The sequence below is a fragment of the Eubalaena glacialis genome, chromosome 3, assembly GCF_028564815.1.
Source record: "Eubalaena glacialis isolate mEubGla1 chromosome 3, mEubGla1.1.hap2.+ XY, whole genome shotgun sequence".
NCBI lineage: Eukaryota > Metazoa > Chordata > Mammalia > Artiodactyla > Balaenidae > Eubalaena > Eubalaena glacialis.
In genome coordinates, this window is record NC_083718.1 from 91,732,026 (window position 1) to 91,754,336 (window position 22,311).

The 22,311-nt window shown below is 45.2% G+C and overlaps 1 protein-coding gene across 2 annotated transcripts; it reads right to left on the bottom strand.

Annotated features, from left to right (window-relative positions):
• Positions 1-6,277: 6,277 nt before the first annotated feature.
• CD2 (CD2 molecule) lies at positions 6,278-17,237 on the bottom strand. Of its 2 annotated transcripts, none has more exons than XM_061186117.1 (5): positions 17,177-17,237; positions 16,733-17,038; positions 12,144-12,377; positions 7,693-7,815; positions 6,278-6,600 (listed from the first exon to the last, which is right to left on the bottom strand). In XM_061186117.1, exons 1-5 carry the CDS (start codon positions 17,235-17,237, stop codon positions 6,302-6,304), a joined length of 1,023 nt encoding a protein of 340 aa, XP_061042100.1. In that variant the 3' UTR covers positions 6,278-6,301. The 2 variants fall into 2 exon arrangements, with proteins under 2 accessions (XP_061042100.1, XP_061042101.1); XM_061186118.1 differs by having other exon boundaries at positions 17,165-17,237.
• Positions 17,238-22,311: the final 5,074 nt, after the last annotated feature.

The window sequence follows — 22,311 nt, forward strand, 5'->3', positions numbered from 1 at the left end:
TAATGTGTCTAATTTGGGGGTTTCTATCTCTTCTGTTTGGCTCTGCATCATAGCCTTCATTTTCTTCCCTATGTTTTTTTTTTTTTTTTCTTCTGTGAGATCCCTGTTATCTGAATGTTGGTATTTTTATCCCTCGTATCTCTTAGTATTTCTTTTACTTTTTAAAATCTCTTTATAGTTTCCCCTGCCTTCTGGAATAAGTCTTCAGGATTATTTTACAGCTCCTTAATTCATTCTTTCACTGTATCTATCTTGCTATTTATCCCAGCTCTTATGTCTTTTGCTTCCACTACTATATTTTTCATATTTGATATTTCCACTTGGTTGTTCTTACATCGTATTACTAATATCCTCCCTGATCGAGTTTCTGACAAGCCAATGAACCAGCTTGTGCTGCTGGCCCCTTCCTCCAAAATTAACTCTTGGCAAACTACAGAACTACTGAAGGGAAAAAAAGCACGGATATGAAAAACTAACATAAAACTGAGGACCCATGGGGGCTTCCCTGGTGGCGCAGTGGTTGAGAATCTGCCTGCCAATGCAGGGGACACGGGTTCGAGCCCTGGTCTGGGAGGATCCCACATGCCGCGGAGCAACTAGGCCCGTGAGCCACAACTACTGAGCCTGCGTGTCTGGAGCCTGTGCCCCGCAACAAGAGAGGCCGCAACAGTGAGAGGCCCGCGCACCGCGATGAAAAGTGGCCCCCGCTTGCCGCAACTAGAGAAAGCCCTCGCACAGAAACGAAGACCCAACACAGCCATAAATAAATAAATAAAATAAAGAATTATAAAACAAAACAAAACAAAACAAAACAAAACAAAACTGAGGACCCTCTGAGAAGACCGAAGGCTCTTGGTGAGTGGGAGTGTTAGCAAGGGGACCTGAGGGGATGGATGTCCACAGCCTGGGGTAGAAGAGGGTAGGGGAGCAGAGAGCTTTTAAACCATCCCTGCTCTCTCCTCCCTGCCTGGGCTGCCTCATCACCACAGCAATCCTGGGCAAGAGTCCCAGCAGCTTGGCGGTGGCAGAGAGAGTGAGGGCAGCTAATCTGAAGGCAGTGCCAGAAGAAAAAACAAACGCATATACAGTCAGTTCTCATTATGCATAGTGGTTGTGTTCTCTAAAGTCACCACGAACACTGACTTAGCAAATAGTGAACTATGCTCCCAGGGGAAATACAGGGTTAGGTTCCTGGAAGCCTCTGGTCACACATTTTTATCAACTGATCAATACAGAACCTTGAACCTTGTTTTATGTGTGTTTCTGTTTAAAGACACCTAATTTAGTATACATTGCTGATGCATTAACATTGAACTCACGGCCAACAGTACTATAACTCATGCTTCAAAGAAGCTTATCTGACACATGGGTTTTTTCCATAGGACACACAGAGCCTTCTTGCCCTTAGGAACACTAGCACTTCAACACTGTTATGGACTAAATTATTTCCACCAAAATTTATATGTTGAAGCCCTAATCCCCAATGTGACCGTATTTGGAGATGGAGGAAGAGTAAAGACCAAAATCTCTGTGAGCAGGAGGGGTTTAACGACTAGCTGTGTGGTTTTACTGGGAAACCTTGGTTGTCAGTGTCATTAGGTCTTTTCAGGTGAGATTTTTCTTTAGCTGATAAATCTTTCCCAATATCCTGCCTGAAAATATCATGAATACTCTGCCTGATTTCTGCAAGCTGGGTGGGGTAAGAGCTCAGTCTCAACATTCAGTAGAGAACTTGTATTTAATCCCTCTGTTTTTAATTGTGCTACTGTTTTTTGTTTTTTTCCCCTCTGTTCTCTTCGTCCTTGTAATTTGTGTCTTTTATTGTTGTTAAGTTTAATGTTATTTTTGTTGGGTTTCAGAAGGGAGTAAAGGCTGACGCATGAGTTAAGCTGCTACCCTTAACTAGAAACTCCCCTGCCTTACTGTTACCCCTGCCCTGTTCTCTCTCTGAAGACAGCTCCCTGCAATCCAGATTTTGCTTCCCCAGTCCATGTGGCTGGGCTCTGCGGCACCAGTTCATGTGGGACTTCCGGGACTGCTTGACTGTTTGCTAAAATCCATGAAATTGATTGTCCCTCCCAACATCTGCTGTAAGCACCTTCCCGATGCCGGCCCTGACCAGTGGGTAGATCTCACACCCTATCAGAAGCAGGCTATCAGAAAGACCCGAACTTCCCCTGTCACCCCTTCCCCTGCTCTGTATTGCTGTGAATAAACCACCTTCTTGTGGTTTTCAACCTCCATCTTGTGGAGTGATGTCCAAATGTGTCATCAGGGTGGCCCTGCTTATGGGGCCAGGGAGCTGTCAGCAGGCTGGTGGCTCAATCCAGTCTTTGTGGGGCTGCCTCACAGGTCTGTTCTTTGCTTTTAATATATCTGGCTTTGGATTTTATCAATTTGTCCCATGTGGCCAGATGTTAGGAAACTAACTCAGGTGACTCAAACTCACAGCACACTAAGTCACCTTACAGAGTGCTTATTTATTAATTTAAAATGGATTGTGTCTCTTTCCAATACTGGACCATTTGTATCTGCTATCCAGGGTATTCATTCTCAGGTATCAAGCCAGAAAGAAAGCTGAGAGTTGTCAGATTTCTGCTGTACACCAGGGCATCCCAGTTACAATTACAGACATTATTTCTAGTTAATCCTCACTTTAACCCTGTGAGGTGTTATCCCCATTTTACAGATGAGGAAACCAATGTTCAAAGAGGCTGAGTAAATTATTCAAGCTTTCAAAGCCAGTGAGAGAGAGTCAGAACCTTCTGGCTGCAGTACCTGTGGGCCTCGTCCTCCTTTGAACTAGAGGACCACAGAATGAGACACAGAGATGAGATGGTCTCACAAGGTTCATGTCACAGCAGAGTTCAGGGGTCAGGAAGGGCCTCCTTCATGACCCTCAGTCTGAGTCCTGAAAGAAGAGTGTGGACAGGTGAAGAGCCAGGTGAGGAGTGTGGGCAGTGGGGCCAGCACGTGCGATGGTCCTGCAGTGGGGAACACATGGGTGAGCTTGAGGAACCGTGTGGCTGCAGCCCAGCCAGCCCAGGCGAGCTCACCCTAGAGACTGTAGAAGGAAGACTGAGATGAAATTGCTAGTCTGCAGCCAAGGTCCCCTTGGAGCTAGGCTGACCCAGTTGTTAGGATCAGACTGCTTTTAGGGAGAGCAGGGAGGATATCAAAAAGACCGGAATTTTCCATCTTCATGGGACACTCTAGGGTGTTCCAGTGTCTCAAATTACCTAAATATATCTTCCAACCAGGATGAATTCATTGTAGTGGACATTACCCGCAGAGGATTGTTTAACTGGACTGTCGCTGTTTTTCTTACAATGCTGTATTATCTATAAAGTCTTCAGGTTTGACCAGTCACTGAAGATTAATAATTGGAGGACCAGTATTGGACCACCAGACCTGTGGTTCCCCACTTGAAAACCCCTCAGAATTGTTATTGTTAAAAATAACAGAGCCTCGGGCCTCAACCTAAGCTACTGAATCATCAATTTTTTTTTTCTCACAAGCTCAGCAAGCTATTCTGCAGCTGGCCTGACCACTTCTCAGAAAGTCCACACTGTGGGACAGGCTCAGTGGGAGATCACACAACCTCAGCAGGGGTGACTGCAGCACAAGTCTTGAGTGAGGCCTGTGTTTTCCGCCTCACGGTGGAGATTCCAGCAAGCCAGGGAGTGTATCTTCCGTGTGTAGATGCCACGGATGTTCACTTCCCTTCCTTTCATCAAGACTGTACTCACCCATTGAGTCAACTGGCCAGTGAAATTTTCAGTAAAGTGGTACGGGCAATGCTGAGAAATGGTCAACATCCTCAAGAGGCTTATTAACCATGCATTTCATTGCTTCTAAAATGCACTTTTTTTTCCCACATTTTGACACCTCAGGAATGGGGTTGGGCCTAAAATTGATTGTATCTTAGCATTTGTTACAGTGTGATTGAGAGTGTTGTTTCTTTCTTATGGTATGTAAATAATGGTGCCAGTTAAAAATCAATGGTATCGGGGGATTCCCTGGTGGCGCAGTGGTTGAGAGTCTGCCTGCCAATGCAGGGGACACGGGTTCGAGCCCTGGTCTGGGAGGATCCCACATGCCACGGAGCAACTAGGCCCGTGGGCCACAACTACTGAGCCTGCACGTCTGGAGCCTGTGCTCCGCAACAAGAGAGGCCACGATAGTGAGAGGCCCGCGCACCGCGATGAAGAGTGGCCCCCGCTTGCCCCAACTAGAGAAAGCCCTCGCACAGAAACGAAGACCCAACACAGCCAAAAATAAATAAATAATTAATTAATTAAAAAAAAAAATCAATGGTATCTTCAAATTGATGAAACATAGTAGTTGAAAAAGGAATAACACATTTATATAAACAGGTAGTCGGCATGAGCTTGCCCTTGCTGCTCCCTTTACATGGGTAATTCTGCACCTCTGCTTCACCAGTTCTACTAATCTATTACAACTCAGTTCAAATGCCACCTCCTCCAGGAAGCCTTCTGTGTCACCCCAGTCCCACCACTCAATCCAGATTCCAAGTCCTTCCTCTGGGCTCCTGTATTGGCCTCTGACCTATACTTATCACACGGTTACATTTATCCTGTAATTAGTCTACCCCTCCCCCAACTAGACAGTGAGCACCTTGAAAGCAAAGATGCCATGTACACCTCTGTGTTCCTAGTACCTAGCACAGAGCCTGGTATGTAGTAGAAGTTCAATAAATGTTTGTTGAATGAATAAATGATGAAGGATTGAATAGTTAGAGGCAATACATGTTCTGTATGGTATATAATGCCACAAGATTTCAGGAGAAAGGCACAGCGCAGGCTGGCAAGGCCAGGGAGGGCTTCAGGAAGGGAATGGGATAGGAGCCATTCTGGCAGGATGGCCGATGGAATAGCTCAGGACTGCAATGAGGAAGGAGAAAGGGGGCAGTGCTAAGACCTTCATTTCTCTTCCTAGGTTGATCTTGTGATGACTGTTACTTGACTGGATTTCATGTTTGAATTTCAGGAAGCTATGGGCTTCCATTCATCATTATTCTTAATAATTAACTCTGGATGCTAAAACAATGGACGCTCAGGTTCAGAGAAAAGAGCAGTTCAACCCTCCGTGAGCTCTCACAGGAAGTCCTGAATGTACATAGACTTTGTGGTTTAGACCTCAGAGCTTCCTGCCAGAGCCTGACAAGGTTTAGCAAGTCTAAGAAGCTGGGAGAAGGTGGGCGGATGGGACCACAAACAACATGGTACCAACATTTCAAAGCAGGTGGCTTCTCACCACCTATTGTTTTAGAACCTTAACTGTAAACTGTTTTTTTCTCTCCCACTTCCCTCAAAGTACAGCTAGCATGACTGCTAGCTGGGGGTGGGGCCTGAACTTTTAATAATGGTCCCTTTAGACTTGGGATTTGCTTCAGCCAAGTTGTCTCTTAGCCTGCCCTTTTACATGTCGTCTGGTAGGCTCATGGCACCTTCAGTATTCATGGATTTCCCTCTTTTCAAGGATGGTTCTACAGATCATGGTGACCATGTCTGAAGAGTCAAGGAAGTGAAACCCAAAATGAGATTATGTTTTCTGGTGTCTCTTGTTGAAGTTTGTACACAGAGATTTCAATTCATTGTATAAATCTACCAATAGGCTGTGGGTCCAGCTTTGCAGCTGAGACCTGGGGAGTGGATTCTGGTTGTGCTGGTGGGGATTAAGGTGGCCCAGTTGAATTGGGATGGCCAAATTTGGTCCTGCTGTCACACCCCACCCACTAGCCTCTTTCTCATTCAGCAGCTGGATGCTGGGCTCCTTTCTACAACGAGTAGACGCTGGGGTCAAGTCAAGGCTTTTGTTTCACTTGTACTCCCGATACAGTGAGCAAGTGTCCACCTAAGAAAACCAGGGGTCTCTCAAGCAGGAAGCTGCTTGCAACGAGACATGGCCACAGCGACTGCTTGACATCTGACACCTGCACGTGCTCTGAGAGGGAGGGTAGGAGAGCTCTAGGATTCTGCGCTCGATCACCCATCATCCTAATGTGTACACCTTTATTGCTTTTCCCTTCCTGGTGAGGTGGAGATTTGTGAGGAGGCCAGAGACTCCAGACGTCAGACCACATGGCTGAGTTGGAAGGTACAGACATGGCTGTGGCTCCTGGGCTGGGGAGGTGATCATGGTCTGCTTGTAGAGCACACTTGATGGAAATGTGGGCGTGCACACCTGGAGTGGAGAAATTCCACAGTGCCTTTTATGGGAAAGGACGGTTTTTAATCTCTTTTAGTTAGAGGAAGAGGACAGCTGCGTCAGGAGACAGTTATGAGTTTTCTTCGGCCTCACAGGGAGGTTTCATTTGAACTCGAGGCTTGGGGAGGGGAGGGCCTTTTTGCTGGTGAACTTGTTTGCCCAGGGTAGGAGGAGGCCTCTTCTTCTGCTGGTGCTGGACACGGGGGCCAGGAGGCCTGGGACGACGAGCGGGTGCTTGGGAACGATGACCAGGTATTGGAGGAGTTTGGGACATGGCTGGATTTTGAGGAGTTGAGCCTGGAATTTGGTGGGGCTTCCAGCCCCTTTCCTCAGGGGTCACTCTCTTCCCTCTTATCGCCAGCTCCTCATCTGCAACAATAAAACCTCTGAAGAGTTTTCTTGGCAAGATACAATCAAGATCAATGTAACGATTTATTGAGTGCCCCTCCTGTGTACAAGATGTCATGCTAGCTGCTCTGGGGGATACGATGAGGAAGGAGAAGCCACCTCTACCCTCTAGAGATTCCAGGCCTTGGGGGGGTAGGGGAGACAGAAATGCCCACCAGAAAGATAGAGGGAGAGCCTAGGGCTTTAGAGCCCAGGGCTTTAGATGGTTTTGTGCCTGGGTCTCCAGGGAGCAGAGAGGGCACTCAGACCCCAGCCCTGCCTCTGAGTCATCCCAGGGATCATGCCCTAGAGCACCGCAGGGTTAGAGCCCTTGTAATAGGCTCTGAGTAGTCAGAGAGGACATTAGTCCCTACCTGCCTTTGGATGCGTCTCTCCGTTAGATCTGCCTTTCACCCAGTTCTGCTGTAATTCACCCACACTGCTTGGAGTGGCCTGGATGCTCCTTGAGCCATCTCCTCACTTATGAGCATAACTTTCTCATTCTAGGTGAGTTGTCAGACAGGCCTGATTCAAGGAAGAAACGCTCACAGCCCTAACCCCTCCCCTTGGAACAGTGAATTGGAAAGGGGATATAAACATCCAGTTTTAGAACAAGTGTGTTCCTGTGAGTCCCTGTGATGTCCTGAAATGTTACCTGTGTTCCTAGGAGCTTGGTCTTGAACCCACCTTGGCCACACCCTCAGGAGAAGACAAGATGTTTGTTCATAGAAACGGTGTTTCGAAGCTTATCTTTCTACCCACATAGATATATGTGGCTCATTCAACATATGTCCACACAGCTTTATACCCAGTCAGCCTCAGGTGGTGGATTCCAATGAGGCCTGCCTGGATGGAGCTTCTCAAAGCTCCCACATTGTTACCCCTGAGAATTTGTTTTTCAAAAATCAAGCTAACCACAAAACGGAACAAACTGTAACTGCCGGTTACAGCCCTGACATTCTGAAACTACCCATCTCCATTATCTTCTTTCCAGACCCTAAGTGCCGGACCCATGAGTTGTTTCCACGGGGATTTCACCCAGGCCTGCGGTGGGACAGAAGAGAGGGAGCTTACCATTTCTCTTACTCCTCTGTTTTTTCCTCTTGCTAATGTAGAAAACGAGTAGCGCCACGAAGACAAGGAAGACGGTGCCTCCTCCGCAAATGCCGATGATGAGATAGATATCCAGACCTTTCTCTGCAAGAGGAACAGACGTGGGATGGATGGGAGGGTCCTGGGAAGAGGGGCCATTTCGTTGCTCTGGCCAAGGACTTGAGGACTCCTGCCTCCTATCTTTCAGATAAAAGAGCTTGGTGGGACTTTTCAACCTCAGGGAAGACAAGCTCATGGAGGCTGGTGAACTGGGTCAATACCTGAGCGGGTGCAGGGTCCAGGATAAGCCCTCTCAGAACGCTCCTTGGAGAACTGCTCTCCTGAACCACAAATGCCTGATTCTTCATGTACCAAGCACTGTCCTCTATCAAGGAGAATGTCACAGAAGTTTAGATCTGAGAAAGAGTTTAGAGAAAATCTAGGGTAATCTCTAGTTTCACAGACAAGGCCCAGAGAGGGAGGATGAGTTGCCTGAGGCCACACCGTATCCATTCCTGAGTGGTTCCTTTACGCAGCCCCTCGTCTCCATGTTTCTGCACTGTTTTTCCAGCTTCATCTCTGGCTGCCCTCTCACGTCATGATTTTTTCTCACCCTCTTGGCCAGAAAGTTTCTAAAGACAGGATACATGTTTCACGTGTCCAACCCAGTTCTCTGACCTCAGAGGCAGCACCCCATCCCAGATTTTCCCTGGCCTGTGAGAGAAACTCAAACACACAGCGAGTTAGCAGCAGCAGTGGACTTGATCTTCAGCTCACAGACCTTCAGCTGCTGTCATGCAATGAGGATAACAACGACTGTGTTAAGAGAAATGGGTTTGAGTGCAGCCTCTTCTAGGCAAGAGCTGTGTGACCTTTGGCAAGTTACTCCACCTCTCTGAGCCTGTTCCTGTCTTTAAAAAGTGGAGATAAGGAACTTACATCACAGGCAGCTGCTGGAAGTCAATCAGATAATGGATGTGAAAGTGCTTTGTAAACTGTAAAACTACACACAAAGATGAGGGTCTGCTCTGACTACAGTTCTGTGCACCGGGTGCTTCTGGGAGCTATTTCCCGGGAGGGATGCTGGGCCATCTGCCCTTTTGTGAGTCAACAGCAGTCACAGAGGCAGCAGCTGGGGCCAGGGGTCAGGGGACTCGTACATCTGGAGAACAAATGGAGCTCAGGAAACCAAGGAAACCTTGGAAAACAAGGAAACCCTTCTCTAGCCAAACATTCCTGGGAAGATACTATTGTACATGAAGCCCAGGATGGACCCCAGGAGCAAGCCAGAGGCTCAGAAACGAAACTAAACAGGTTTTCAGACTGTGGTGGTTTGTTAATCCTTGCTTTCTTTCCTAAGTCTCTCTCTGACCCATTCTTTGCCTGCCGGTTACACAGCCTCTCTATGCTCTGTGGATGAAGGGGCTTCCGTTAGGAAAGCAAGCATAATCCTAACCTGCTGTGAAACTGGACTGGGAAAGTTAGGTGGGTCCTTTAGGCTCTGCCTGCTTGGAGGAAGGGCCAGGGCTATTGGAGTCCACCTTGGGCTGAGCCAAGGACTTCCCAGGGTCTGACCTGGGTCGGGGGTGGTGGGGGGGGGGGGCGTGGGCCTAGGACCAGTTGGGGAGCAGGGGCTAAACCATGAAGCCACTAGCTTGTCTTCTCAGAGTCCTCAGGCAGGGCAAGCGCGCCCCTATCTGGGCACACTTGGGAATGTAGGAATGCCTTACACAGTCTGTTCACAGATTTGTCCAGCACAGCCTCTGGGTGCTTTCTGCGGGGAATGTTCCAGCGTGTCTCAGAGGCAGCTGTGGCTCTGTCATTCAAAGCTACGTCCTCGCAGTCATTAAATCCAGCCACGCTCCTTCCTGCACTCCCTCCTGGAGATAATGTGCCTGCGAGTTTATGTGGTGGAGTCCTTCTTGTGTGTCCAAACCTGCTCCTTCCTCCTACTGTTTTGGTTTTAAGTACATGCTCATTCTTTTCTGAGCCAGGTGGTTAATCTTATCATCGCTCCTCTCTGCCTTGGCCTTTTAGGACGAAACATCCAGATCCATTTTAGGGTCTTCAAGAGCAGCCCTTTCCTCCCCAGTCTCCCCCTAGGTACCCCTCCCATCTCTCTAGTGGCCCTTTCCCAGACTGGCTCCCACTCTGTACCACAGAGGAAGAGACAGGAATGCTCCAGTCTTCAAACCTCAGCTTCCCCCAAAGCCCTTCTTGCCTCGCTCCATCCCTCATGCACACACATTTTTATACTGGTGGGATCTAGTTAAAATAAGCGTGGAGTAGGGCTGCCAGATAAAACACCGGATGCCCAGTTAAATTTGAAATAAACGACGAATAGTTTTTAGTATAAGTATGTCCCACGCAACACTTGGAACACATTTATACTGTCTCTTTTTATTTGCTAAATCTGGCAACTCTAATCAAGAGCCTCCTAAAAGGGGATAAGAGCTTGTGAAGTCGAGGAGGGGTGACTTCACTCACTGTGCCTTAGTGATGGGGGGCATGGAGGGACGGCTGGTGGGCAGACATAGACTTCGTAGGAGGTGAAGCGACGCTGGTCTGAGCGTGTGACTGGCGGACTCTAGGATGGTCCCCGTTGAGCCCTGCCTCCTGGTATTCCCACTGATGTGAGACCCCTTCTGATTCAATGTGGGCTGGACTTACTGAGAGGCTCCTAATGAATAGAATACCGCAGCAGTGATGGGACATCTATCACTCCTGAGATCAAGTACAAAAAGACCACAGCTTTTGTCTTGGGCGCTTGTTGTTGCTCTTTCTTAGGCTGCTCTGAGGGAAGTAGCTGCCATATTGTGAGGCAGCCCAATGCCGCCCCCGTGAGTGAACTTGGACATGGATGCTCCCCCAGTAGTGCTTGCACCTGACTGACATGACTGCAGCCCCTGCCTGTGTCTTGATTATAGCTTCATGAAAGACTCTGAGCCAGAAACATCCAGTTAAGTCACTCCCAGATTCATGTCCCACAGAAACTGTGAGATAATAACTGCTTGTGTTTTAAGCCACTAAATATGGGGTTGTTTGTTATGCAGCAACTGATAACTAATTCAAAATATATATTAAAAAGTCTCACTTCTGACTTCACACCAGCTTAGGGCTGCTTCCTAGGGTCACTGACCAGCCATACTCACTATAGAAACTCAGGGTCTCTGGCCAAATAACTATCTTTTGTGCTCAGTTTCCTGTCAGGGGGTTGACTAGACAGCAGTGGAAAGATAATCCCAGAGTATCAGATGAATAGACTCTTGGGGATCACAGGGCTCATCTTCTTTGTGGACCAGGAGGCTGAAGCCCAGAAAGGGGAAGAACTCTGTCCAGGTCATCCCTATATATTTGGACAGACCCAAACTAGAAGTCAAGACCCCTGGCTCCCAGAGCAGGCCACCTTTCAAAAATTACTTCTAGGGTGGCACAGTGGTTAAGAATCCGCCTGCCAATGCAGGGGACACGGGTTTGATCCCTGGTCTGGGAAGATCCCACGTGCTGCGGAGCAACTGGGCCCGTGCACCACAACTATTGAGCCTGTGCTCTAGAGCCCGTGAGCCACAACTACTGAGCCCTCGTGCCACAACTACTGAAGCCCGTGCACCTAGAGCCCGTGCTCCACAATGAGAGAAGCCACTGCAATGAGAAGCCTGCGCACTGCAACAAAGAGTAGCCCCCGCTCGCCACAACTAGAGAAAGCCCGCACGCAGCAACGAAGACCCAACACAGCCTAAAATAAATACATTTATTAAAAAAAAAATTACTTCTAGGGGTCACATCAAGCTGGCGGTCCAGGGAAGAACTTAGACTCTTGAAGTTTCAGAACTTTCTGGTGCTGGGCTGTCTGCTCTGAGGCAGTAAGAGCACTGCCCACCTGTGTTCATGGTCTTCCCTGGCCTCGAGCTCTTCCTCCCCCCAAGCCTCTAACTCCCAGGGTTTCTACAGCCCTTCTGCCTCTGCCCCTGATAGGAGGTGCCAGCCATCTCCCCTCCAGAAAGGAATCTTTTTTGCTCCATTATTGCCCTAGGAGCCACAATCATGGTCACTGACTAGCTGAGGGATCGTGGGCAAGTCAGCGTGCCCCTCTGGGAAGTGGCGGTCTGTGTGAGATCACCGTTACAGCTCCTTTTATCTCTTCTACTCGGCAATTCTTTCGCCTAGAAGAGAATCTTTTTCATTGCCTGAGGTTATACCACGCTCCCTGAGAAGACTCCCAAGATGGGCAACCATAGAGCACTACCTCCTCTCTCCTCTAAGACTTCCCTTGAAGATTTCCGGGGAAAAGAGGTATGTTTTCAGTCCTCATCCTGAGCCAGGGATGCCTCGCAGCCCAAGCCCCCAGGCCCTGGAGCGGTCCTCTGCTGTGGGCCTCAAAGGCTGTGTTTGTGAAGTGAACTTGGGGTGTCTGACCAGTGCCCACCACGCACCTGAACAGCTGATGGTCACCGTGCTCTTTTGGGCACTGACATTGTTACTCGCCACGCAGTTGAATGATGCAGTCCATTTGCTGTTCCACTTGTGTGTGATGACCTTCTGATGACTTTCTTTGATACTGGTCTCATTTAAAAACAGTTTTAATTTAGGGTCACTTCCTTTTGCTACCTCGCAGATCAGGGTTCTGTTGGTACAACTCCAGGAAATTACAGGTTTTGAGACCACCTCTGAAAAGAAAAGAAAGATCCAATTCATATTAGGCCATTTACTGATTGTAAAAGACATACCTATTTAGAGAGGGGAAATTGAGTTAGTTTGGGACCAGAAAAAATTTCAAAGACCCCTAGCAATTTTCAAAAATCATTTCTATTTCATTTTATTTATACAGCACATTCAGAACAAATTTATTTCTGATATTTATAGATACATTATATCAGTAAAAAATACATCATATCACATGCTTATGTGCTGTTTTATACCTTAAAATGTTTTCACATATATGATATCATTTCACCCTAACAAACAGAGAGGCAGATGTTTTTCTTCTTGTTTACAGATGAAGTGCCCAAGGCTCTGAGAGGTTAAATGGACAGTCCAAGGGCACCCACTAATAAATGGCAAATCAGGAGAGGAGCTCACCCTTCCAAATCCAAGTTCAGTAGTACGGGTAAGAGGTTTACCACATCCTGATCCCCATACGCTCAGGAGCCTGTGAGGGATAGGGGGGTGGGGGCAATGCTTTAAGAGCAGCTGCGAACTTGACCCTGGAGGACTGGTACATGTGTAGCCTGGGGCCTTGGTCACAAATGAAGCAGCAGGTCCTGGGAGCAGGGGGCCAGGTGTGCAGTTCAAGCTCTGGAGGGAGAGAGCGCCTTCAGCTTTCCCAGAGCTGCTGTACCTCACTGGACCTCACTGAACCTCATCCACAAGAGAAGGATAAGAAAGACATTCTCCACCTGTCACAGCAGGGGTGACATGTGACAAAGCCCTGGCACACTGACAGGTACTGACAATATTGGTGGTAGTTGTTATAATCATAATCATACACGCCCTGCCTCTCCTTTTCTGACATGATAATATTCGAAGGCTGCGTCATGAAAGAAAAAGCCCTGGCCTTGGCGTCAGTTGGGCCGGGTCCAAATCCTACTCCACCACTTGTGAGCCGTGTGACCAACTTCTGCCCTTTTTCTCGTCCTTCCCTCTCTTTCCTCAGACTTGCCACTTTCCTCTCTCAGCATCTTTCCATTCATTATGCAGATGGATAGCTTTTTTTTTTTTTTATGATTTCCTCCCTCCCAGACAATAATATCTTCCCCACGAACTTTCTCACCAAATTTCATTTCTGTCCCAAAACATAGGCAGGCAGAAATTAAGGGTTTTTTTTCCCATCCAGGGATTCGGTGTGACCCAGAATGAAGAGGATGGAAAAACATCACCATACAACAAGACAGGGTCAGTGCATACGCTAGGGGTTGAGTCAAGGAGTTTGCTTGTGTTTTCAAAATGGAAATACTCTTTTTTTATTTATAAGAGTAAATCGCATCACTGTAAAAATTGATAAAATACCAAAAAAGTTTCAAGGAGATTAAAAACCACTTGCAATTCTACTACCCAGAGTCAATAATTATTAATGTTTCGATGCATCCCTTTAACAAATGTTTTCTATGCCATGCATACCACATATGAATAGTGTTCTAAAAACTAAAACTGGATCATAGATTTTTTTTTAGTCTGCCTGTTTTCCTTTAATGATCTATTATGAAATTATTTTAGGAACACCAATAAATATACACTTTCATCATCTTTTTAAATGACCTATTCTTTTTTTTTTTTAAGAGCTCCTGACTTATTTATTTATTTATTTATTTATGGCTGTGTTGGGTCTTTGTTTCTGTACGAGGGCTTTCTCTAGTTGCGGCAAGCGGGGGCCACTTTTCATCGCAGTGCGCGGGCCTCTCACTATCGCGGCCTCTCTTGTTGCGGAGCACAGGCTCCAGACGCGCAGGCTCAATAATTGTGGCTCACGGGCCCAGTTGCTCTGTGGCATGTGGGATCTTCCCAGACCAGGGCTCGAACCCGTGTCCCCTGCATTGGCAGGCAGATTCTCAACCACTGCACCACCAGGGAAGCCCTAAATGATCTATTCTTGATTTAATTAATAAGTTCCTAACTGCTGGGGACTTTAAGATCCTTTCCAGTATTTCACTGATATGAACCACCCAGAAATGGCCATCCAGTCGAAGTTATATCTTTGCGTACATCCTCTCTGTAAGATAGTTTCATACAAGAGGCATGGCTGGATCCTGTGGGGCACGTCTCACAGATGAGGCTCTTTGATTCCAGGTTGCTAGGACAAACTCCTTCTCCACTAGCATCTGCTTTTAAGGGGCCTTCCACTGGTTCCTCAGCTGGCAGCAGTAGCCCCCTCCTTAAGGAGATGTGGGTACCAAGGTTGGAGACTGAGAAGCATGGAGGAACAAAGAGATGGGGAGAGCACGAGCACTGAGGAAGCAGGTATTGTGTCCCAGGTGCCCAAGGCACCTATGCTTAGTTGTCTCCCTGAAGCCTTGTCCCACTGAATAGCCGATAGAGTTATTATTATGAAAATCAGACTCAGAGCAGATAGAGAATTTGCCCAAGGTCATGTGGCAGGAAATGGTGACTGGACCCACAAATTGACATGCTGTGTGGCATTCACACACACACACACAAAGACAATGAGATGGCTGTTGTGTCATGGAAAGATCTGTGTCTTTTGGCAAAGGAGTGAAGGTTTATTTTTGAGGTCATGAAAGCATTCTAAAATTGATTGTGGTAATGGTTGTACAACTCTGTAAATATACTACAAGCCATGGAATCATACATTTTAAATGGGTGAATTTTATGGTATGTGAATTATACCACAATAAAGCTGTTTGGGGTGGTGGGTGGGGGAATGTCACCATCCTTGCTAAAACTAGTCTTGGGTTTGGATCCTGACTTTGCTCCTGTCAAGCCACTTCTGTTTCCTTATAGATAGTAAGGGGATAATAACAGCTACCTCTCAGGATTGTTGGGAACCTTAAATAAGATCATGTAGCAAAGCACGTGACATCTCACTGGTAGCCATTATTACCACTGCAGTACTAAAGGAAACACGAATGTGAAGCTCAAGTTCAAAACAGGACACTCAAGCCCATGCTGGAAGGAGTCATGACATCTGTGGTTCCCAGAGCCCACAAGCAGAGGTCCCTGCTGGCTCCATTCTGTCTCGCCCCATTTCTGGAATGTACTCTCCGTTCTGGTGCAGGTCTAGGTATGGAAAGTTGTCATTTGCAGAGGGGCTGACAATGTCTGTGACTGTTGGAGGGGGGCTGCTACCAGGTCCGAGTGCTCAAGAACAGGGCTGGATGGTGACTCTAGGTAGAAGGAGGGGGCCCTTCCTTTGGCAGCGTTTCCTGTGCAAAGCACAGAAATGCTTATTTGCTCACTGAATCTCTGGCTTGTGCTCATGCTGGGGTTCCTGTTTTCCTCTCCAAGCTAAGTACAGCTTCCTCTTCTCACTTTTATCCACACCCAGCCAAGTGACCCCTGGACTTGTGACTTCATTGTCACTTCCATTCTATTGCACTTTCTCTTCCCTCTCTCCCGAATTCAAGCCACTTTGTTCATCCTTTCTCCACACATGACCCCCAGTGTAATCGTTCTTTAGGCATTTTATAGGCACCCTTTAGTCTAGGCCACTAGTTATCAGCTTTGGCTGCTCATTAAAATCACCTGGGGAGTTTAGCACCTACGATGCCCAGGCCCTGCACTAAGAAACTCTGATTAAATTGGTCTGGGATGGGACTTAGCACTGGTAACTTTAATAGCACCTCAGTTGATTTCAATGTGAAACCTGAATTGAGTCTCACAGACCAGCCCTTCCCTACTTCACTTGGATTAAAGCAGCAGCTTCCTAGCTAGGCTTCACGCTTCCATCTTCAATAGCTACCACTGCCCCCCCAGTACACGCATAGACATACAAAGCCACACCTTGTGTATTTTCTACAGATATCAGCAAATATCATCTTCCACCGTTGATCATGCCGATGTTGAGCTGATTAGAAACAAGGGCTGTTCATCCTTAAATTCATCCTTTCCAGCCCTTTTCTGCCTTACAATTACTCCTTCAGGACATCCTGGCTTGAAATTGTCTCTCTGGATGGAAGACCCACTGCCCTCCAATCAGCCTCCCCTTCCCAGTCTCATACCTAGCTTGCCCTTCATCATCCACCTGGAACGGCCACCTTTTTCTTCTGCCCACCTGTTCCCCTCCTCTTAATTAACGCAGGATCTTAATCCAGATCCTTCACTCAACCCTGCATCCCCACAGCCTCTGAAGGGAGAGTTTGACGTATGTAGACTTGAGGGTCTATTAGCTGTGGATTCCATCTCTCTCACAGGACTGGAGCCTGCACCGAGGCAGGAGGGATGCATTCGATTTCCTTTAGGGCTCCCCCAAGGCCAAGGTCAGGGCTGGGGACATTTCATAAATGCTATTCCTCACCTTGCTAAATAGCACCCATACGGAGATGGAGGAATTTAGGGGACAAAGACTTACCTTGAATCTTCAAATCAAATGCTTTCTCCAATATGTTTTTTCCATTCGAATCATATACAGATACTGTGTAGACATCGCTATCATTTCTCTTCAGAGCTTTAATTTTCAGAGTTCCATTTTTTAACATCACATACGTGTCCGTTATCTGGTAAGGTGGCTTGTCTTGTTTTAATTGTGCGATCTTGATTTTGTTTTTGTCCCATCGTGTATCTGCTATCCCATCATTCATTTGGAAATCAGGAATGTCCAGGTTGATGTCATGATCCAGACGACCCCAGATGACTTTAGTATTTTCAGAGACCTCACCTACAAAAAGCAAGAAAGTTACTGAGGTAGCTCACTGCCAAGGAAAGCTGGGTTGTGACCTCTCTGACTCTTGCACTCACTTCAGGGTTGCCAAAGAAGCTTCTAATGGTGACAGTGGAGACCCACGCAGCAACTTACCTTTGGTGGAAACAGCGAAAATCAGAAGGAAGCTGGCTAAGATTTTACATGTGAGGCTCATCTTTGGGGTTAGTTTCCTTCTTGTGACTCTGAGCTCTTCTTTAAAAAGGATCTGAAATAACACCAGTGGAATCCACCCCCTGAGAGCTTAACCACGTGCCTCTCCTTTTTGCTTCTTTACAGTGACATAGAAAACAGACACACACACGCGCACGCATGCATACAAAACCTGGCTGATGTGCTCCTTTGCCAAAGCAGGTATATTTATGAGTGTGTGTCTTCTTATAACATTTTAATCCTCACAACAACCTTGGGTGGGTTTTAGTATTCCCATCGAAGAGAAAAGGAACTAAGAGGCTAAATAAATCACTCAGGATCACCCTTTAGTTAACAAGGAGCCAAATCCAACCATATGGCCCATCTTCTATCCGTTCTGCTGTAATGTCCCTAACAGGACCACATAGAAATATAGGTAAATGTTTATAAGCGAATAGCTAGCAGAATACAATCATTTATTCCATGATTACAAATACTGGAAAATGTATACATACTAAATAATTATGAAAGTGGAATTTTTTCTCTTTCTCAAAAGGCATTTTAAATGTTCTAAGACTGTTTATGTGATAAAAAGAAACAAATATAAATTGAGTCTCAGCTGTAAATGCTTGAAATCCCCAAATCTTATGTTTAGCATACATTTTATAACTATATTGAAATTCACAGATAGGTAAATAAAAAATTGTTCCAAAACAAACAAAAATGCATTGAGACTATGAAATGTTATTAAACAACCAGAACAAATCATCCAAGAAACATTTAAGATGGTTAACACTGTAGATGGTTAAGGAAAGGAAGAGATAAGGAGAAAAAAAGAGAAGTGCTAGAGGACCAGGAGAAAGAAAGAGGAGAGAAATGTGTGAGACAGGGAGAGAAACAGACATGCACTGATGAACACAACCAGAAAAAGAGGCACAGAGAAACCCAGCTATAGAGAGAGGAACACCCAGTTACAGATTTCCAGTGTAAAATTCTAGCCTTATGATTCTTTAGGATAGAGTGAGCAAAAATCTTAAAAATTGTGCTTGTTTTCTGTTTCAACTTTAAGTGCAACTATGGATGTCCTGTCTCAGAAAGTTGCCCAGGAAATGAAAGTAAGTCAAAATAATGGATCTCAACCACTGGGCAAAAGGAAGCCTGAATAGGATATTTACCTCACGATTGTGTGGCAAATACCTAATTCACATCATCCACAAAAATAGAACACAGTTGGATTACATTTTTAAATGTTAAAAGTATTACACAGTGCTACAAAAAACCAGTATAGAGAATATTTTCATGCCTTTGAGTATGGAAGGCCTACCTACATATACTATAGGTTCCAAAAGTATTAATAAAGAAAAGATGGACACAACTATGTAAAAATGTAACACTGAAATATAGGCAAAGAGATGATGAACAAAATGAAAAGACATGACAGAAGAATTTGCAATATATATGAAAAATTATTAACATCCAAAGTATATAAATTATTCCTATCAATCAAAAAGACAAATGAAATTCAGTTTTTAAAATGAACAAAGGATATAAATGAGCAGTTTAGAGAAGAAATACTTTATAGAAAAAAATGTCAATAAATGTATGAGAAGCCATCTAATGTTACATATATATATATATTATAGCCATAAAACACCATTTTCACAATCAGATTGACGAAGTTAGAAAAGATAGTGATTTACATTATTGGCACGAATGTAGGGAGAAACAGGCACCTTCATATAATATTAGAGGGAGTATATAAAGCCATACCTCCCATGGGGTGGAATTTGGAAATTTTCACTAAACTTTAAAATATATATATTTTTTACCTAGTAATTTTAATGTGAGAAATCTATCCTTCACAAATACTTGCATGAATGTGCAAAAATCCTGTTCAAGGATGTTTGTTATAGTGTTTTTTTGTAATAAAAATTTTCAAACAACTAAAATTATGGTATATTCATACTATGAAATATTGAAAAACAGTTAAAATAGAATGAAGTAGCCCTAAAAGTAAGAATATATTATATTATATCATTATTAGATTATATTATATCACATGTAATAGTGTATGCATAGGAAAAAGTCTGTAAGGACCCATGCCAAACTTGTAACAGTGTTTTTCCCCTTTCAGGACTAAAATTTGGAAGCAGAAGAAAGGAAACTTTTACTTTTTACTTTATCAACTTCTGTGAAGTTAGAAATTTTGATAATGAATACATTAATTTTGTAATAAAAAGTTTTTTTGATAGAGGGTGCTTAAGACACATGTTTTCTCAAAAGTATATGCAGATCCTGAGAAGCAATTATCATCTAGCTTCCTTGCTTGTAAGTGGCTAACTCACTGGCCAACTGCCAACTCCAGCCTCTCAAGGTCTGGTCCAGACGGTGTGGTGACGGCCATGGTGTTACCTGCTTCAGCTTTCCTGATAGTTTTCCTAGGCTCTCATGGAGCAAGTGAAGAGCAGCTTTCTGTTCTTTTTAAAACGTTATTCCTGCTCCTCTCACATCTTTCTTAATTCTGAATGATGAATGGGCAGGACTTCAAGGGCAGAACGTGAAAAAGAAAGGGATCGATAAATCTATGTAAAATTTAAAAATTTTGTACATAAAAAGCCCTAAAAAACATTAAAAGACAAAGTACTAAAAGGGGCAAATTATTTGCAAGATATATAACAAAGGTTAACATCCTTAAAATTAAATTTTTTATGTAAATGTAGAAAGAAAATGTAGAAAAAACACCTTGATATTAAATTTGGTTAAGGTTGTCAAAGGGACAATTCACAAAAAGAGAAATACAACTGAATAAGCCTATGAAAATGTAGTCAATTTATTAATAAAGCAATGTAAATTTTAACATAGATGCATTTTTCATCTTTTTTTAAAAAATTAAACTATACAGTGTTAATGATGGTAAAAACAGACATTCTTGAATATGGACAGTAGAAATGCAAACAGGTGTAGAGTTTCTGGTGGACAGTTTGTCAGTGTGAATCAGAAGCATCAAAAATATTCATATTTTGACCTAGCAAGTCCACAAGAATGATTTTATCTTAAGGAAATAATGAGAGACTTACAAGACTTGGCTAAAAGTTTATATCTTGTAGCATTTTTTATAAGTCAAAATTGCAGATGATTTAAGTATTTGAAAGGAGGAAATCTGTTAAACAAATCATGATATGGACAAAAACTGAATATGGAAAAAAAAAGGTCACGATAAACAATGTAATCCCATTTTTGTTTCTCAAAAAGTGTGTGCTGGGTGTGTGTCTTTTGGAAGGATGTCCACCAGGGTGTTGGTCTCTGCGCGTGGGATAATGGCTATTGTTCTGTTGTCCTTGGTTGTTGCTGCTATTCTAACATTTCTGAATTGAATATATATTGCTTTTCAATTGATTTCTTTTTAATTCTAAGTGGGCCTCCCACTTAGGTAAAACCTCCCAGTACCGAGGGTGGGTGCAGTTCCTGCCCTCCTGTATGTGAGCTTCCGGGGAAAATCCACTGATGACTCATTCCAAATTTTCCCTCTCCATCCTCACTGCCCTCTAGGGGCTGTCTCTTGTTCTGTCTTCATTGACTCTTCTTACCCAAACTAATACTCCTGGGGAAATAGTCTAAGAGGGAAGGGAGTAAGAAGCAGAGGAGAAGGGGGCGGAAGAAGACGTTTCCAGAGATCTCGCTCTAGGACCAGTTCCTATCCCTGACTACTGAAATACCTTTGGTCCTCACTCCTGCCTCCCTCAAGTCATGTCAAGGTAACGCGCTCGAGAGAGAATCAGGTTGTGTTCACGCTGCAGCAGTTCACGCCCAATCAAATGTCCTGAATTGTCAGATTTTAGAGCAGCAGGAAATTCAGGAAGCGATCTGGTCTCTTCTCTGCATTTCAGCTGAGGGTCTTGACCTCAGGGAGGTTCTGGGGTCTGTCAGTCCCCCTTGTCCAAGTCAGCAGCCTAATGCCCAGCTTCTGGGACACTGTCTGTTTCCTACTGAGACCTCAGGGTCATCTTTGCCTCCCACCCCTCGTGTGCTCCCTCAACTTAGGAATCACTAAGTCCAGCCTCGCCTTCCTACTTAACATCCATCTCCTCTCTTTGGTACCTCTGCTTGTGCCCTCGTTATACCTTTCCACAAGCTCAGGTGAGAAACACGAAAAAGGAGGTAAGCAGGTAGCATTTTATACTAAAAACTGAGTATGCTGTGGCTTCAGTGAGGATCAGAAAGGCCACACTGTGTGTGTGTGTGTGTTTGCAGCCTGGTCCTGTTGATATTCAGCTTGGTTGTGTATCTGGGTGGTCACATCAGAATCGGCATCAATCCGCAGCCATTTTCACTGCCAGGCAGCGAGTGGGTCTTCTCCCAAAGGCAGCCTCGTGCAATCAGCCGCCGATGCATATTTCACGCAGGGAGACCTCCATCTCTGAGCGCAAGTCCTCTGCCAGGTGTTATCTCCTCTGAGGCAAGAACTGAGCTTTCTTTTCCTTTGGTGTTTCCCACCCACACAGCAGGCAGGACAGAATCAACCCACAGAGACAGTTCCTGTGTGAAGTCTGGATACCTGAAATGAGAGTCGTTCAGCCTGGAAGTCCCCCCCGGGGGGGGGGGCTGGTGGGGCCCGTAAATGCCTCTGAGAGACTGGATACACTATGTCTATGTATGTCACTAGTCGTATAATCACATGATTACAGAGAAAAGAGATTTGTGCCAAACAGAGCTGGCCCACGCATACTAGTTATACAGATCTAGGCATGCAGTTCCTGCTTGTCAGCCTCAGTTTCCACGTTTGTGAAAGAGGACAGAGACTTCATTCTCAAGCTTATTGTGAGTCAGATGAAGTGATGTGTGTCCAGCATCTAGGGCATTGCCTGGCCCCGAGGACATCCTCGACAAACATCAGCTTTCCTGTTTGCCACTATGTTCCTGATAAAGGGGTCTACTTAAGAGAATAAGGGGAGGGGACAAAATTGAGAAGCTTTGCCTTCAGAAATAAGCCAGGAAAGCTGGAGGCTCTCAGGGTTTCGGAATACTTTCCAGCAAGAAAGTTGGGGATTAAGACCAACAAGAGCTAGGAAACTATAAGATTTCTTAGGGCACATATTGCT